The sequence below is a fragment of the Cydia splendana genome, chromosome 19, assembly GCF_910591565.1.
Source record: "Cydia splendana chromosome 19, ilCydSple1.2, whole genome shotgun sequence".
NCBI classification, from domain to species: Eukaryota; Metazoa; Arthropoda; class Insecta; order Lepidoptera; family Tortricidae; genus Cydia; species Cydia splendana.
Window position 1 is genome coordinate 6281766 of NC_085978.1, and position 17931 is coordinate 6299696.

Genomic DNA, 17931 nt, shown 5'->3' on the forward strand with positions numbered 1-17931 from the left:
TGTTTTTTGCGACGCGAGCGAAAAAATATATGCCGCGGCCGTGTATTTAGTTAGCATCAACCCCGAGGGGACTAGAACCTCCGCGTTAGTGGCCGCTAAGGCCCGCGTTTCACCTCTCCGGGTAGTCAGCATTCCGAGGATGGAATTGCAGAGCTGCGTACTAGCTACTAGATTAGCGGAAACCATAGTCAAGGAGTCAGATTACGTAATAAAGGACAAGTATTTTTGGTCTGACTCTAAAACGGCGCTCACGTGGATACGTTCGGACCCACGTAGGTATAAAACGTTCGTAGCACATAGGTTAGCAGAAATCGAGAACACTACCACCCCCGCCAACTGGCGCTGGGTGCCTAGTGCAGCTAACGTGGCTGACGACGCGACTCGTGGAGTACCTGCGCAATTCGGAGTGAACCACCGATGGTTCATAGGGCCCGATTTTATACGTAAATCCAAAGAGCATTGGCCGACCGAAAAAGTGCCTACGCCCGTCGCCGATACGGGCGAGGAACGCGTTAATAAACTCGTATGCTCAGTAGGCGTCGCGGAGAATAGGTTTGAGTACCTGCCGGAGGTGTGTAGGTTCTCAAAGTTCGTGCGATTAGTTCGCGCCACCGCTAGTATTCTGGTTGCCGCCGAGGTTTTCAAAGCCGCATTGTTCGCTAAGAAAACAGATATAGAGATAAATAAGGGGCATTTAGATTTAGCAGAGATATTGCTAATCCGACGGAGTCAACATGCTGCATTTCCGGAGGAAATGAAGCTTCTGGAAACTGGGCGGCCACTCCTGAAGAAATCTCCGCTATACAAAATCGCTGTACAACTTGACAAAAACGGAATCATCGTACTAAATGCTAGAATCGATAAAAACACGCATATGCCTGTTTTACATGCGAAAGAAGATTTCGTCAAGTTATTAGTACAGCATTTTCATGCACTCTACAATCACGGCAACCACGCGACCGTCATCAACGAGTTGAAACAAAGGTACTACATTATCGGGCTGCGCGGTAGCATTCGCTATATAACGCATAAATGCCAATGGTGCAGAACCTATAGGGGAACGCCAATCAAAGTTCCCATAGGTGACTTGCCGCCAGAAAGGCTAAAAGTGAATCAGCCGCCATTTACCGCTGCAGCCGTAGACCTGTTTGGCCCCATGCACATAACGATAGGCCGCCGCCGCGAGAAAAGGTGGGGTGTATTATACACATGCCTCACAACTCGCGCTGTACATCTGGAGCTTGCCGCCTCACTTTCGGCATCCTCCATGATACTGTCGCTACGCCGAATGATAGCGCGACGCGGCACGCCTACGGTTCTCTATTCCGACAACGCCACTAACTTCCACGGCGCGGAAAGAGAACTGGCAGAGGCCAAAAACACGCTGCCCGACAGTCTCAAGCCCTTCTTGACCGAGCGAGCCATAAAATGGAAGAAAATTCCACCCGGCAACCCCTCCGCTGGCGGTGCCTGGGAACGGCTCGTGGGCAGCGTTAAAACCGCATTAAAAGTAGTACTGAAAGAAAGAGCACCCCACGAAGAAGTTCTACATACTTTACTGCTAGAATCAGAGCACATAGTCAATTCCAGACCGTTGACACCAGTGAATCCAGATTTAGACATCGAAGCCCTGACGCCGAATCACTTTCTAATCGGTCGATCAAGTGCCATGTCGCCACTGGGTGTCTTCACAGACGCAATTAAATATGTCGCTCTCTTCGTGGAAAACAGCGCAAACGCTAGCCGACCAATTTTGGAGGCGCTGGCAGCGGGAATACCGACCCAGCCTCCTCCCCAGGCCTGGTGCTCACCAAAACGTGAGAAAACTGCATGAAGGTGACGTAGTCATCATTGCGGATAGCTCCATGCCACGAGGAACGTGGCCCAGAGGCGTAATCGCCCAGCTATTTCCTGGCCCAGATGGTCATGTGAGAGTGGCCATTGTTCGCACACGCGCAGGTGACGTCCGCCGCCCAGTTTCTAGACTTATCCCCATTTACTCCGCGCATGAAGACGGTGTTGACACACGTGGGGGAGACTGTCGTAAATAGCTATTAGGGTTCATGTATGTGTTTAATTAGTCTCTACGTTTAGGTTACTATTTTTACTTTTGTATATCATGTTTTACTTTGTGCTCGTATATTATGTCAAATGAATTGCGTGGAATGTTTTATATCTAGTTATAAGTCTAGAAATTCATGCTCCTTTCATACGTGCTTAATATTGTACCTATTTATAAGTCTAGGATTCGTGCTCCTTTCATACGTGCTTATAATTAACGAGATTGGCAAAAATATACATTACTGACTCTGCATGATACACCCACTAGTTGAAGAAGGTACCAAACGGCCTTGTGTTTTACTATATAAGGCAGAGCCGTTTCGTGGCTTATGCAGAGATATCAGAGACATCAAGAGAGCTTCACTCATACCAGCCTGAACACTCTCCAAGTGAATAAATCAAATATATGTGTTTTCATTTCACACAACACATATACCGGTAAATGGAGGTATAGCGGACTTCGAGACAGCACAGCGGCCAGCGCGTTCCAGCGGCGGATTTCTACGCTTCTCCCAACGAACCCCCACATCACGAAAAGCTACAGTCTACACTCCACAATTCTAATGCAAAAAAACAACTATAGCATCATTTCTCTCTCCTCGCTCTTTTAAAAATGCCGTTTGTCAAAAAAGGACAACCATACTGTTGACAAGATGGACTTCAAATCCAGGTGTTACCGTTTTTCGTGGATTAAAGCTGTGTATGTGTGCGTAAAAAGGTGATTGTATGCTCTTTTAGGGATGTGAAAAGTCGATTTTAACCATGTTATATATCGATAAACGCTACACAGCGGAACGAAATAGCGATTAGTTAAGCTTCGATATCTTCGTTAAAAATAAACATAATTGAAATGTTAATGGATAATTAATATATTATAATATAATAATATAATTCAATTACTGCGGAACACATATTGTAGTAGGTATTTAATGTATTGTAATAAAAAATCTGAACTTTCCCTTCGTTCCCTGCTGGGGCGTGACGATAAAATCGTGATCTAATAACCACAATAAAGAATAAAAGCGTTTTTTGCTCATTTTAAGTATCGTTAAACCTTTCAAGTAACATTAAAATTGCTGGAAATGTCGATAGTTTATCGATATGACTTTATCGACATGGCAACAGGTGGATTTATATACCTACATTGTTAATCGTACACAAAACAAAGTGTGCATGACAACAGTGACAGCTCGCTTAGACTCCATCTTTAGGTATATTATTATATCTATGATAATTTGTAAACCCGTGCGAAGCCGGGGCGGGTTGCTAGTAGCCTATAAAATAAGTAGGTACACTGTATGTACACTATCTATATACTAAAATAAAACAATGGTACTTACTACAAATCATAATTTAATTAATTAAATAACTTAATGTGTAAATACAGTAGTTTTATTAGTATAGGTATACAAATAGGTAAGTGACTTGAATTTCTGTTTATTATGAACCTAGTAGATTTGAAAAAATACTCAAACCTTTCTGTCTCAAGTGAAAACACGTACCTACTTATGACTAACGGCTAGACTCTAACCCCACAAATACGCATATCAAGTCAAAATGACGAGACGAATGAATGGTAAATCGAATAACGATTCAAATCCAAAAGCAAACGCACAGAGGGGCTACCGCGAAAACCGAAATTCGCAAATTGCGGGGATCTTACTCTTCTACTCCAATGAAGGCGTAATTAGAGTGACAGAGAAAAATGCCCGCAATTGACGATTTTCGGTATTGGCGGTAGCCCTACAGTTTCATCCTCCTAAGACCCCGCGTATAAATTGTTGTACATATTCCATAATCTATTCTGAACTTTTATACAGTGCTAAGGGTTTCGAATACAAAAACAAAACAACTGCTTCTGAGTCTCAGGAGGTTACGTGCGTTTTAAAATGTCATTCTATGGAACATGTCACTAGTAAATTTGTCAAAGAATGACAAATTTACTAGTGACATTTGTTTACATAGTTAGCAACAAAGAGTAGTATAATATATAGGACAGTTAGCAAGTTCCACAAAATGACATTTTACACATTCGCGTTCGTTGTTCGACGCGTCGTCGTCGTCTCGCCACTCATCCGAATATTCCGAATGTGTAGTTGCGTGGGATGTTATCTGTAAATATACTTGCTTTAAACTATTCAAACCTGCTCGTAGAAGATAGTACCCTTTAGGTCGGATCCTTCTTTATAAACGATCTGAAACAAAAAGTTATTTGTATTTAAATGAGCCTGATACATTAATTTTGTATTCCACTGGCGCAACAAGGGGTAACGAAAAACATTTGAAATTCTTTGTAGGACCTTCGTTTTTTCGTGACCTTTGCCTTAAAACAGATGACGAAATTGACGACATTCGTGTGCTTAATTACCGTCCTGCCCTGGTGAAATCTAAGAAGTTATTTACCTATCACAATGTTTTAAATAATGATAAAATGAAAGAAAAAATATATACATAATATACTCATACAGCTACTACATTGGTATTAAATATTATATCAAATGTACAATGATTAAAATTTCCTTTAAATTACCTATTCACAAAATGTTCAGCATGTAAATACCAGAAGGGGCGTAATTTTACCCGAATGATAGTTTTAGGCGGCTATACCTAGGGTTGCCATAATTAGTCGGATCTGATAAGGGACAGAGCAGAAAATTTCGCGCGGGCCACCGAGGGATGGGGGGGGGGAGGTGTTTCTGGTTGCTGATGTTTGGAGCTGGGGTTTAGAGAACCCTGTTCTAGAGCGCTATTAAGAAATAAATATTATAGGCAGGGTCACTACCCACTAGGCCAGACCGGTCGACAAAATACGGGACAAAAACGGGACTAGTAAAAATACGGGACGTGATACTTAAATACGGTGACAGTCCCGTATATACGGGACGTATGGCATTGGCAACCCTAACTATACCGCCCAAACACATATTATGTTTGTCCTAAGGGTATAATCACCCGACCGAAGGCCGAAGACCGAATAGTTACCGAATATTCTTGGCATCTTTAGTTTTAAGTGCCTATTGTATATTTAATTATTTACTTAAGTACTGCGAGACAAACCATTCTGGTTTAACGATGCTTTTGGATCAAAATATTATGTAATTGTGATTTATCTCTAATAAATAATAAAATATAAAAAAATAAGAGTAAGAATCCGAGGCCCACGAACAACGCTCTGACTTTATACATTCGCACCAAACATAGAAGTTTTTGTGGCAAAAACGAGTGTTTGAGAAAATGAAACATCGATAAATCTAAGCATAAGAATAAATTTAAAAGTGGAAAAATTACTGTCTTGGGTGAGATTTGAACTCACGGCCTCTGGAGTTCAAGTCTCAGAATCACCTCAGGGGGGCCTAAGATGATGATCGTATATCGACAAAAACGCCAAACGCAAAGAAAAAAAATATATCGGCATGACAGATGATACGATAAGTCAAGTGACAATTTCCATACTTTACTTATTTAAGTTTTGATTAGCGTTTTCTATCAACTATTGTCTTTGGCTAGGCCCCCAGGGTTACCTAAGTGGATATGCTTTTACTTACAAGCTTCATGGTATTGCCTTCAAACACCCTGTCCATATGAAGCTTAGCGCCATGAGGGAAAGTCATGACCGTCTGCACACCATCATCGTTGATCTGACAGCTGACTTTAGTCTTGATCCCATCAGGAGTCGTGAAGTCGGCTTCTACACCCTGAGTCATCTTCTGGTTGAAGTGTTCCTGGCCGTCCTTGGAGACGATGTATTGAACGGAGCCGTCGGGGTTTTTCTCGAAACGGGAAACACTGTCGGTGTTCTTGACTAAGCCACGGACGTTGTCGGGGGCCTCTGGAATTTGCAATAAATATTTCCAGTTAACCTTTGAGGAAATGAGTATGAGGAAAAGTAACGATTACTGACAAACAAAAGCAAAAGTGTACAATTGCAGCCTTAATGTTGCGATTCAATCCGTCGCTCATTTTGGTCAAGTCGTCGACAAGAAGATTGATAGTGGCATCGCCTCATCAACGCCACAGCAGTAATACTGTTGCAGTCTTCATCCGAATATTACCTTTTTATTATAAAGGATGACTAGAGTTAGACCGGGCCGTGTCCGGGCCGGAGCTTCCGGCGCATCGTTATTTTCTATAGAAGCATCACGTGATCGCCTGCCATGTCATAGGAAAATAAGCGCTGGAAGCTCCGGCGAACACGTCCCGGTCTAACGTGAGTCAACAAATACTTAAATAATGCACTTACTAAATGCGTCCAAAAGGACATCAATGTTTTCAAACTTGGTTTTCTTGAAGTTTTTCCCGTAGAACGCCATTTTCGTACACTTCAACTGTCCGCAATCAGTTCAATGTTCAAATTTTTTTAAATGGGCTTTATATTACTTCAAAATAATCAATATATCTTTTCTACCATATCAGATTAATTTGCCGATATAGAGGTATATCTGTATGTAGATAAGTGGCAATTTGCAGCGAACGTTTGGAAGAAATCAATTTCTAAAGAAGTGTCTTGATAACAAAATAATGAAAGCTAAGTTGAGGCATACATCGTTATCGCGGGAGCAAAAACAACCGGCCAAGTGCGAGTCGGACTCGCAAACGAGTGGTTCCATACCATTATCTATAAAAACGGTCACCCATCCAAGTACTGACCCCGCCCGGCGTTGCTTAACTTCGGTCAAAAATCACGTTTGTTGTATGGGAGCCCCACTTAAATCTTTATTTTATTCTGTTTTTAGTATTTGTTGTTATAGCGGCAACAGAAATACATCATCTGTGAAATTTTAGGTAAGTACGTTAAAAGGTACGGAACCCTAATTACCCTTTAGGTACGGAACCCTAACAAACCTGTCAAAGAACACATGTAACAGAACGTTTGTTTTGAATATATAAAGTGGACTATACTGCCTACACATTTAAACCTCTAAGCGCCACTTGCACCATCCCACTAACCAGGGGTTAACCGATTAAACCGTTAACGTAGTGTCAAATTGTACTGGTAACCATGGTTACTCCAGGTTTAACCGGTTAACACCGGGTTAGTGAATGGTGCAAGTGGCCCTAAGCGCCACTTGCACCATCCCACTAACCAGGGGATAACCGGTTAAACCGTTAACGTAGTGTCAAATTGTACTGGTAACCATGGTTACTCCAGGTTTAACCGGTTAACCCGGGTGAATGGTGCAAGTGGCGCTAAGAGGTTCTTCATATCTAGTATAAAGTTTAAAAAGGTCAATTAATCTCGTATTTCACTATGTAAACGTATACCCATATGTCAACGTGTCCACTTGAAAAATAAGTCACCAATGTATTTAATTATTTATATGTATTTACTTCTGAAAGTATTTTATGTGATTTTAGTAATAGATGACCAAAATTTTATCTAAATTCGATTCTGCTACATTTTGAACCCATAGGTAGGTATGTACATATAAACGTTATTCTATAGGAATGTCACTTCTGTTATTATTTATTTGTCATAATCTTTCACTACTGTCAAATCGTTGTTGCTCCCGCGTTAACAATGTATTCGGTCCAGTAAACTCTAAATCATAATTAGATTCCAAAAAATGTTGCCACTGCAATAATTTGTTTGTAAAATAGTAAATTCCATTTTATAAATAAATACGCTAAGATAATTTATTTATTGGTAATTCTACGCCTACGATTTAAAAAACTACTTTTATTTACTTACTAGCTGACCCGGTGAACTTCGTATCACCTATCTATATTATGTCTCCTTTTGGCACGTCATGGATTAGCCTGGCCGCACACGCTCAGAATTTTATGTAGGTACTGATTGACATGATGTGTAAGCGAGACAGCACCATGCATTTGTAGAGCGACGTCCCGATCCCACCTGTCATTCCGTACGGAAACATAATGAACATTCCGAACGCCTGCAGCCAGGCCTGAAAAAAATTAGTAATTGTCACTTGTCAATTGAAAATTAGATTTTCCCCAAATTTTGATTTTACAATAAATTTTTAAATAAAACAATACCTGAGAAACGTGTTTGCTACAAAAGGTGCAGGAGCAAAATTTGGAGAACCTCCATTTCCAGCAAGATTGTGCGCCAGCACAGTTAACTCTAATTAGTGTGCGATATCATTTAGACCAAGAGTTCCCTGGCAGATGGATTGGACGCAACGGCTCAGTCGCATAGCCGCCTCGAAGTCCCGATCTTCGCACGGGAATTAAATACCCTCGATGAACTTCGCCAAAAGATAATTGAGGTGTTCAATTCTGTGAAAACAATGAATTTATTCTTGGCAGACTAAATAATCTCAAGAGTATTCATAAGAATCAGATTTATGTGTCCAGAAAAGCGGTGGTCATTTTCAATACATCTTAAAATACGTTTAGTTGAAGTAGGTGCACACTTATCTACTTATTGAAAGTGTTGAAACGTAGGTCTTGTTGTGTGTTACATTCGGTAGCTAGATTACGTATATTAATAAATGATTAAATTTAAATGAATTCGCTTATTATTTACCATAGATTGGATCAGGGTACTTAAAACTAAACCGCTTAACTTAATGCCAGTCCAGACGGGAACAGTCTTGCTCCAATCTGATTAAATTGTTTGATCAAATCAGGTGGTGTGGTGTGGTTGCAAACTCCATTTTGCTTGCCGATTCCCTTTTATTCGATTGTAAAGGCCCCAGTACACAATGGGCCATCGCCGGCCACTCCAAGGGACGCAGCCATGCGGTAGAATGAGATAGCAATATCACTTGCTCCCTCTAACGCATAAATGCGTCCCTTGGAGTGGCCGGCGATGGCCCATTGTGTACTGAGGCCTTAAGATTATGACCGATAAAATAGAGGTGCTAACTTCAAAATCTGTTCTTATTTCTTGTACACATTACAAAATGTAACCTGTAATGGTATGCAGATGTCAACTTTCTAACATTAATTGTAGTTTCGGTTCTGCGTGATGATGATGAGTCAGTCAGTCAGTCATCCAGGACACGTAAATTTAACGCTGTTTTTTAGGGTTCCGTACCCAAAGGGTAAAAACGGGACCCTATAACTAAGACCTCGCTGTCCGTCTGTCTGTCTGTCACCTGGCTGTATCTCATGAACCGTGATAGCTAGACAGCTGAAATTTTCACAGATGATGTATTTCTGTTGCCGCTATGACAACAAACAGAACAACATAAATATGTAAGTAAGGTCCTATACAACAAACGTGATTTTTTGATGATTTTTGCGTAATGGAACGGAACCCTTCGTGCGCGAGTCCGACTCGCACTTGGCCGGTTTTTTTAAGCGAAACTCCTGACTTCGGCCAAACTCGGCTCCGCGCGACTCAGCATTGCTCCGAGCAATTATTAGGGTTGGCACCACTGACTTCCTTTGGCGTGCACGAACACAGATAAGATAATCACTTGAATTTTGACAACCCTAAATAGCCGAAAGGGATAGTGCCATATATTAGAAAGGGATAGCATGATTCGACCCTGAACCGCTGTCAAACTTCGGTTTTGTAGGAAGTTTCCTTTCTGTACGGTAGTACTATTACGGGCAAACTCGGCTCCGTTCGGCTCAGCATTGCTGCGAGCAGTTATTAGGGTTGCTACCATTTGACGTCCTTTTGCATGCACGACCACAGATAAGATAATGACTTGAATTTTGACAACCCTAAATAGCCGAAAGGGATAGTACCATACATTAAAAAGGGATAGCAAGATTCATCCCTGAATCGCTGTCAAACTTCGGTTTTGTAGGAAGTGTCCATTATGTACTTACGGTAGTACCAAAGAGTAAAGGCCCCAGTACACAATGGGCCATCGCCGGCCACTCCAAGGGACGCATTTATGCGTTAGAGGGAGCAAGTGATATTGCTATCTCATTCTACCGCATGGCTGCGTCCCTTGGAGTGGCCGGCGATGGCCCATTGTGTACTGGGGCCTTAAGGTAGTACTATTATTTAGTATGTATATGTATGTATTTGTTGGTTGTCATTTTGTTTATGGGTGCGTTCGAAACTGTTTAACAGGGAGTTTATAATCGCTCCATTTGACAAAGGATAAGCCTCATCACTATAATCAAAAAGAATAGAATTGAATAGATCTATAATGCATGCATAAATAAAAATATGTCAATCCTTTGTCATGACTGTCACTATTTTACAATTTCAAAATCTCAAATACGGGGTAATCCTAATATTGTGGATATATCTTGTCGATTCGAAACCCTATTTAAAATACATTCTTTAATTTGAGACGAGAGTTTACCTTATCGACGGGATGAAGATCAAATGTTTGACAGGTAAGATACCTAGGAACATTTTGTATGGGAATGATCATTCTTTCATTATTTTGTTTTCGTAAATTTTTTCAATGTTTTTAATGGTTATTCTGCTATTCTAGGCCGAGACTAATCCAACAAATCAAAAACCATGAAAATCGGTCCAGCCGTTCTCGAGTTATGGATGCTGGAACAAACACGACTTTGTTTTATATATATAGATATATAGATTTTTACATAAATACAAGACGCGCTAGTAAAAAGTGGCAACATTGTCTTACTTTTTTCGGAATCTAATTATGGTTTAGAGTCGGAGTCCATGTAGCTAGTCCAGTAATTTTGTCGAATTTTGTAACCAGGCTCTTTTGCGTCAAATCCGGTAGTTCTGATTTTTTGCAGACTTGTTTATGATGTTGGCCCAATGAATAATCCAAGTTTGAGATCTCGAGCGCCGAAAACAGAAGGCCTACCGCGAACCACCTTCGACGTGTTGCCTCCCTGTCACACTTACGTACGATTTACAAGTGCGTCAAAGAGGCAACACGTCGAACGATGTTCGCGGTGAGCTCTCAGACGTATATTAACCCTTACTTTAGGAAATCGAAAACCAATGTTCTTTGGTACCTACCTACCTACTGACATTGTCGATATCAAACAAGGTCAATAAGAACTGTGATATTACTTAAGGTGTGTATGAATTATCAAAAGATGATACCGCAAATGATAAGATATAACTATCGGTGACTGTACCTATTTTTTAGGGTTCCGTACCCAAAGGGTAAAACGGGACCCTATTACTAAGACTCCGCTGTCCGTCCGTCCGTCCGTCTGTCACCAGGCTGCATCTCACGAACCGTGATAGTTGAATTTTCACAGATGATGTACCTATTTCTGTTGCCGCTATAACAACAAATACTAAAAAGTACGGAACCCTCGGTGGGCGAGTCCGACTCGCACTTGTCCGGTTTTTTTATTTTTCACCTCAGCAGCTCGAACAAGGGTACTTTGCTTCTTAAAAACAGTGAGCAAAATCGCATTTTGCTCACTGAGTGAGACAAAATGACATTCAAGTGACCTTTATAGTCAAACGTCATTTCAACATGCGGGGTCTAATACAAGTTCGAAATACTTGGGTTCTATTATCTCTGTCCCTTTCACACTGTTAGCAAAAAGAAACGGACGAAAAAAGTTCAAACGACATTCAACGGTATACTGACTGTTTATAATAGACCCCCGAAAAACTTCAGAACGCATCGTTCCAAACCACGTACGAGCTCCGTACGAGTATGAATTCTTAATAATTTATTATTTTAATTAAAAATAAAGTTTAAGATTTGATAAAAACTGACAAAAATACTATATTTTAGGTATTTTATTGTACAATTAAAATAATGAACTCAAAAAATACACAGATTATCACGCAAAATTAATTATTTTACTTTGTAGAATTTCTACTGTAGTTGACGAATAGTACGTATCCGCAATTCGGACCGTATTTTACAAAATTTTATTTTTACAAAAAAGAAAAAGATTGAAGTGTCAGTTGTGTTCGTTATTTCCATATTATTTTACTGAAATTTATTATTACGTTTTGTTTTTGTATTCGATTGCGGTAATTAAACTTAATTGTTTGTATATCTTAAGAAAACATGAGTGCATAGGTATTAAGTGACGAAGAAGGATTACATTTTTCAAGTTGTCTAATAGATATGTTCTCACTGCTAAGATGAAAAATTTTGTGTACTACACGAGATCAAAGTTATTTACATCTCGTGCGCTTTTGAGTCCCTTACTACGCTCAAGATTCTAAATTAGATATCTATTATAGAATCTTTCGCTTGCACGGGACTCAAAATAAGCACTCGAAGAAATATCAAACTTTGATCTCTTGTTGTACAAATAACTATTTCCGATCGGTCGGTACCTACTTGTAATTTATTTTAGAACTGTTAGGGATTATTCTTTTATCATTTGATTAATGCCAAAGAAAGCAGATAAGGGTGATATCTGTTGTTTTTAACAAAACACTAACTTTTTGGTGTTTGTCAGAACATAAGCTCTATCAATGCAGGCGATAAAAAGTACCTAGGTCAATTTTTGCAACTCAGAGATAATAACTAATGGGTACTTATATCATTATATTTGGGTTTAGTCCGCTTACTTTACAATATTTGTATGAGGTTACGACGGCCAGCGAGCAGCTTAAAAAATGTGTAAGTACCTACTTAATAAAAAATGGTATATTTTTTTAAATATAGGTATAAATAAAAACAATAACATTTAATAAATTAAAGTACAATAACAATGTGAAAATTATTCATAGGGCTTCGTAATAAACTGTGGCTTTTTCTGCGACACCTTGGACGTACAATTCCTGAAACAAGATAATAAGGTTTATAACTAATTATAATTACCTACGCTAATTAGCTATTAATTTAGGTGTTCAGTTAAAATTATGAAGAAGATTTAAGCGTGTAAGTATGTTACATACTGTACATACGTGTAGCTAATATGAACAGTCAGTCAGTGTGTAGTCATTATAAACTATATAGTTTGAAATAGGATTTTTTTGTGTGAGTACCTATTCGATAAACAATTTGAATGAGTATTCCTGTGGCCGTTACGGCAAATGCAAATTATTAATGTATATTTATTATTATACCTACTTACAGACGGCGCGATTCGGGAAATGAATTAGAGATTCACTAGATATGAAATAGTAAAGATATGTGACGTTCCACGGCAAAAGGTACCATTGACCCGGCTGAATATTGGAGCAAGCCAGCCGCCATAAGGTTCCTTTTGCCGTAAAACGTCACATATCTTTATTATTTAATATCTAGTGAATCTCTAATTCATTTCCCGAATCGCGCCGAGAGTCTTAATAATGACCACTGCAGTTAATTTCCTACCTACTTATCTTACTTAAATAACATTCGAACATTTAAAAAAAATCTAATTATTTACCGGCTACCACGTTACAGGCATAGCCTATAGTTCGTTTTTTTAGCATTAGAAATAAGGTAAACAATCTTGATGTATTGTGTCTTTTCATTGAAAAACACATTTTAAAAATAAGTTACGGTAAATATGTAACAATTATAAATCTAATACGATCATTTATATTCTTCTGCTTTCTTAAGTAATAGTTACTGATTTTTAAAAAGCGTTTTTTAGTTAAAAGACATGTCAAGATCGCTTACCTTCTTTCAAGTTCTTTCTAATGCTAAAAAAAACGAACTTTAGTGTGGGGCCACTGGATATTGATATTTGTTAATAAGGTTTTTTCTAGAGATGCCCCGAATAGTGAATTTGGCCGAATACCGAATACCGAATATTCGGCCCCCCTCTCGGCCGAATACCGAATATTTTTTTGAGTTTTGAGCAATTTAGAGTCACAATTATTATGAAAACTGTTCGCCAACAAAGCATAATGTTTGCTAAGATATATTTTTATGTTGAACAGAATCAATTAATGTAGTTAGAATCAATCAAATCAGACCCATTGTAAAAATAAAATATTTTGGAATAAACAAATGCTCAAAAATGTGCCTTCGTATTTAACTACTTTCCAAGAATACATTTTAAATATGAAATATACCTAGTTTTTTATTATTTTTTGTATAATTTTTATTTTCTTTTTAGGTAGGTGCAACAGATATTCGGTATTCGGCCGAATAGTAGGCAACATTCGGCCGAATACCGAATATTCGGCAAAGTGGCCGAATAGGCCGAATACCGAATAGTTGCCGAATATTCGTGGCATCTCTAGTTTTTTCTTTCAAATAAATATTGTTCTTATTTTATTCTTAAGACATTTTAAAGAATTTGCATAGGAATGCCGCTTTCGCTTTATAAAAGCAACTCAATGAAAAACCCACTCACCATTTTCAAGCTGCTAGCTTCAAAATATCTATCCATATGGACGACTTTCCCATCAGGCAAGTGCATCTCCGACTTCAATACATCGCCGGCCAGCTCAAACTTGAGTTTCGTCTCCATGCCATCAGGGCTTTTATAGTCGGTGAGGGTTGAAAGGACGATCTTCTGGTCGACGAGAACCTTGCCGGTGCTGTCTTTGACAACATACTGGAGGGTACCGTCGGCGTTTTTAGTGAAGGAGGTAACGGTGTCTTGGCTGCGCAGGAGTGCCAGAGTTTGCGCGGAGAGGTCTGGAATTGGAAAAATGGTTTAACCTCGTAAGACACACCATAGAGAGTTTTTCAATTTTTAAATTTGAATTTGTTCTATATGTAAACTGGAACGAATTTCGTTTGTTTTTTATAGCAATGACACAAAAGAAATGCTACTTTATTTGGTTCATGAAAAGTTCAAATTAGATTGCATGAATATGTAGGTACTGGTAGGTACCTACATTGTAATGTACATTTAGACTCAGAAGGATATAATAAGAATAAGTACTTAGTATACATAGGGCAGGTAGGTACTTTCGCAATCAGATACATCGGAGCGGCCATGGTGCTCACAAATATCTGAACACGCCTCTATTGTCAAGGCGTTAGAGACCTACGTTTTCTGTACACTGTAATCGCTACTTGGATACTGAAAATTGTTGCAATTTTTTTTTTCGATATAGGAGGCTAACGAGCGGACGAATCGTCTGGTAAGCAATTACTGTAGACCACGGATACCTGCAACACCAGAGGGGTTGCAGGACTTGCAGTGGCCTATTTTATAAAGCTACAAGTTACAATTTATAGGCGGAAGTCTCGTTCTAACACATAGGGTTAGAAAGAGACTTCCGCTTGTAAATTGTAACTTGTAGCTTTATAAAATGGGCCACAGGTGCGACGTGCGTTACCGGCCGCTAAAATGGGAGTACGCTTTTACTTGAAGGTTACGAGCAGCCTACAGAAAATGCCTATTTTGCTCGACTTGGCGGGGGCTCAGCCATGTCAGATAAACACTGAATTACTTACTTGAGGAATACAAATAAATTTGCTATCCCACCATTTACAAGTCATATTAAGGTGCAACAAATTCCGAATTCAAATGTTTTTTTAACCGACTTCTATTCCAAGAAGGAGGCTTCTGTATTTGGATCACCGATTATTCCCCTATGGTCCGATTTGAATGATTATTTTTTTGTTTGACGGAAGTTACATCCAAGGTCCCATATTTATTTGGTTATAATTATAATCTGATTATGCGATCCATGAGGAATTGAGGGAACTCCTCAATCTTTCAAGGCAAAGTAAATATCCTCTCGAAAACCACCAATTTGATGAAGTGAACCTTAGCAGTTTTTTGATGGAAATCATCGCTGATGATAATTTCTTTACTTTTTAGGGTTCCGTACCCAAAAGGTAAAACGGGACCCTATTACTAAGACTTCGCTGTCCGTCCGTCTGTCCGTCCGTCCGTCCGTCCGTCCGTCTGTCTGTCACCAGGCTGTATCTCACGAACCGTGATAGCTAGACAGTTGAAATTTTCACAGATGATGTATTTCTGTTGCCGCTATAACAACAAATACTAAAAACAGAATAAAATAAAGATTTAAATGGGGCTCCCATACAACAAACGTGATTTTTGACCAAAGTTAAGCAACGTCGGGCGTGGTCAGTACTTGGATGGGTGACCGTTTTTTTTTTGCATTTTTTCCGTTTTTTTTTTCATTATGGTACGGAACCCTTCGTGCGCGAGTCCGACTCGCACTTGACCGGTTTTTATGTATTATCCAACTCACTTAGTTTTCCAATGACCTCCAAAGCATTCTCAGCCTTAATTTTCTTGAACTGCTTCCCAAAGAACGACATGGCGACCGTTTTGCTCTTCCGATGAACCTGAACAACCTACATTTCAGAAGAACACTTGCTTATATAAAGTAATATTAATCTGTATTTATTTGTTTATTGCGTGCGTGCAGAGACAAGATAATAATAAAAACAGTCAATGTTCCGATCCGATTGTTCCATATCACCAGAAGGGCAGATTTGAAATAGTTATTATGACCCATAGTTCATAATAAGAATGGGAGTCGTCTCTGCTATTGGACATGGTATAATAATATACTCCGCCTCCCTAGTAGCATTTTCGTTGGGGCCCACGGTGCCAACGGTAGGGAAAACGTTGGGATGAGGTTCGTTCCGTAGCCAACATTAAAATTTGTATTGGCCCACCATCGCATTTACCAACATTCGCTGTGGCACAGATGCCCAACAATGGGCCTTTGTGTATTTTGGTACCGTTGGCTAAACAACGATAATATTCGTTGGCCCAATGGTGACAAATACCCCATTTACCAACATTGGCTGTGGCACGGATGCCCAACAATGGGCCTTTGTGTATTTTGGTAACGTTGGCTAATCAACGATATCATCCGATGGCCCAATGATGACAAATATCGAATTTACCAACATTGGCTGTGGCACTGATGCCCAACAACGGGCCTTTGTGTATTTTGGTAACGTTGGCTAATCAACGATATCATCCGATGGCCCAATGATGACAAATATCGAATTTACCAACATTGGCTGTGGCACTGATGCCCAACAACGGGCCTTTGTGTATTTTGGTACCGTTGGCTAAACAACGATAATGTTCGTTGGCCCAATGGTGACAAATACCGCATTTACCAACATTGGCTGTGGCACGGATGCCCAACAACGGGCCTTTGTGTATTTTGGTAACGTTGGCTAAACAACGATAATATTAGTTGTCCCAATGATGACATATATCGCATTTACCAACATTGGCAGTGGCAGTGATGCCCAACAATGGGCCTTTGTGTATTTTGCTACCGTTCGCTAAACAACGATAACATTCGTTGGCCCAATGGTGACAAATACCGCATTTACCAACATTGGCTGTGGCACGGAAGCCCAACAATGGGCCTTTGTGTATATTGGTAACGTTGGCTAATCAACGATATCATCCAATGGCCCAATGATGACAAATATCGCATTTACCAACATTGGCTGTGGCACTGATGCCCAACAACGGGCCTTTGTGTATTTTGGTAACGTTGGCTAAACAACGATAATATTAGTTGGCCCAATAATGACATATATCGCATTTACCAACATTGGCTGTGGCACTGATGCCCAACAATGGGCCTTTGTGTATTTTGGTAACGTTGGCTAATCAACGATAATATTCGTTGGCCCAATGGTGACAAATATCGCATTTACCAACATTGGCTGTAGCATTGTTGCCCAACAATGGGCCTTTGTGTATTTTGGTAACGTTGGCTAATCAACGATATCATCCGATGGTCCACTGATGACAAATATCGCATTTACCAACATTGGCTGTGGCACTGATGCCCAACAATGGGCCTTTGTTTACTTTGGTAACGTTGGCTAATCAACGATATCATCCGATGGCCCAATGACGACAAATGTCGCATTTAACAACATTGGCTGTGGAGCTTTGCTTGTGGCGTCACTAGATGGCGTTACTGTCTCCAAACATCGAAGTTATAGTTATTTTCTCGATTATTCCGTATATAATCATAATATTTTTTTAAAGTAACTTATAAATCTAATAGCTATAACTATAAAATTTATACATTAATTTTAAAAATTGCATTTTACCAACATTTTCTCAATTTAAATCTCAAAAAACATAAATCTCGCTTACGAAGTTTTGAAGTGCGGT

General features: G+C 39.6%; 2 protein-coding genes across 2 annotated transcripts; both read right to left on the reverse strand.

The window, feature by feature from the left end:
• Nucleotides 1-4178: 4178 nt before the first annotated feature.
• Nucleotides 4179-6406, reverse strand: LOC134799768 (uncharacterized). The gene is made up of 3 exons (XM_063772179.1): nucleotides 6302-6406; nucleotides 5607-5890; nucleotides 4179-4256 (listed from the first exon to the last, which is right to left on the reverse strand). Exons 1-3 carry the CDS (start codon nucleotides 6369-6371, stop codon nucleotides 4200-4202), a joined length of 411 nt encoding a protein of 136 aa, XP_063628249.1. The 5' UTR covers nucleotides 6372-6406; the 3' UTR covers nucleotides 4179-4199.
• Nucleotides 6407-12578: 6172 nt separating this feature from the next.
• Nucleotides 12579-16132, reverse strand: LOC134800265 (uncharacterized). Its single transcript, XM_063772775.1, has 3 exons — nucleotides 16019-16132; nucleotides 14197-14483; nucleotides 12579-12685 (listed from the first exon to the last, which is right to left on the reverse strand). The coding sequence occupies exons 1-3, from the start codon at nucleotides 16086-16088 to the stop codon at nucleotides 12629-12631; spliced, it is 414 nt and encodes a 137-aa protein (XP_063628845.1). The 5' UTR covers nucleotides 16089-16132; the 3' UTR covers nucleotides 12579-12628.
• Nucleotides 16133-17931: the final 1799 nt, after the last annotated feature.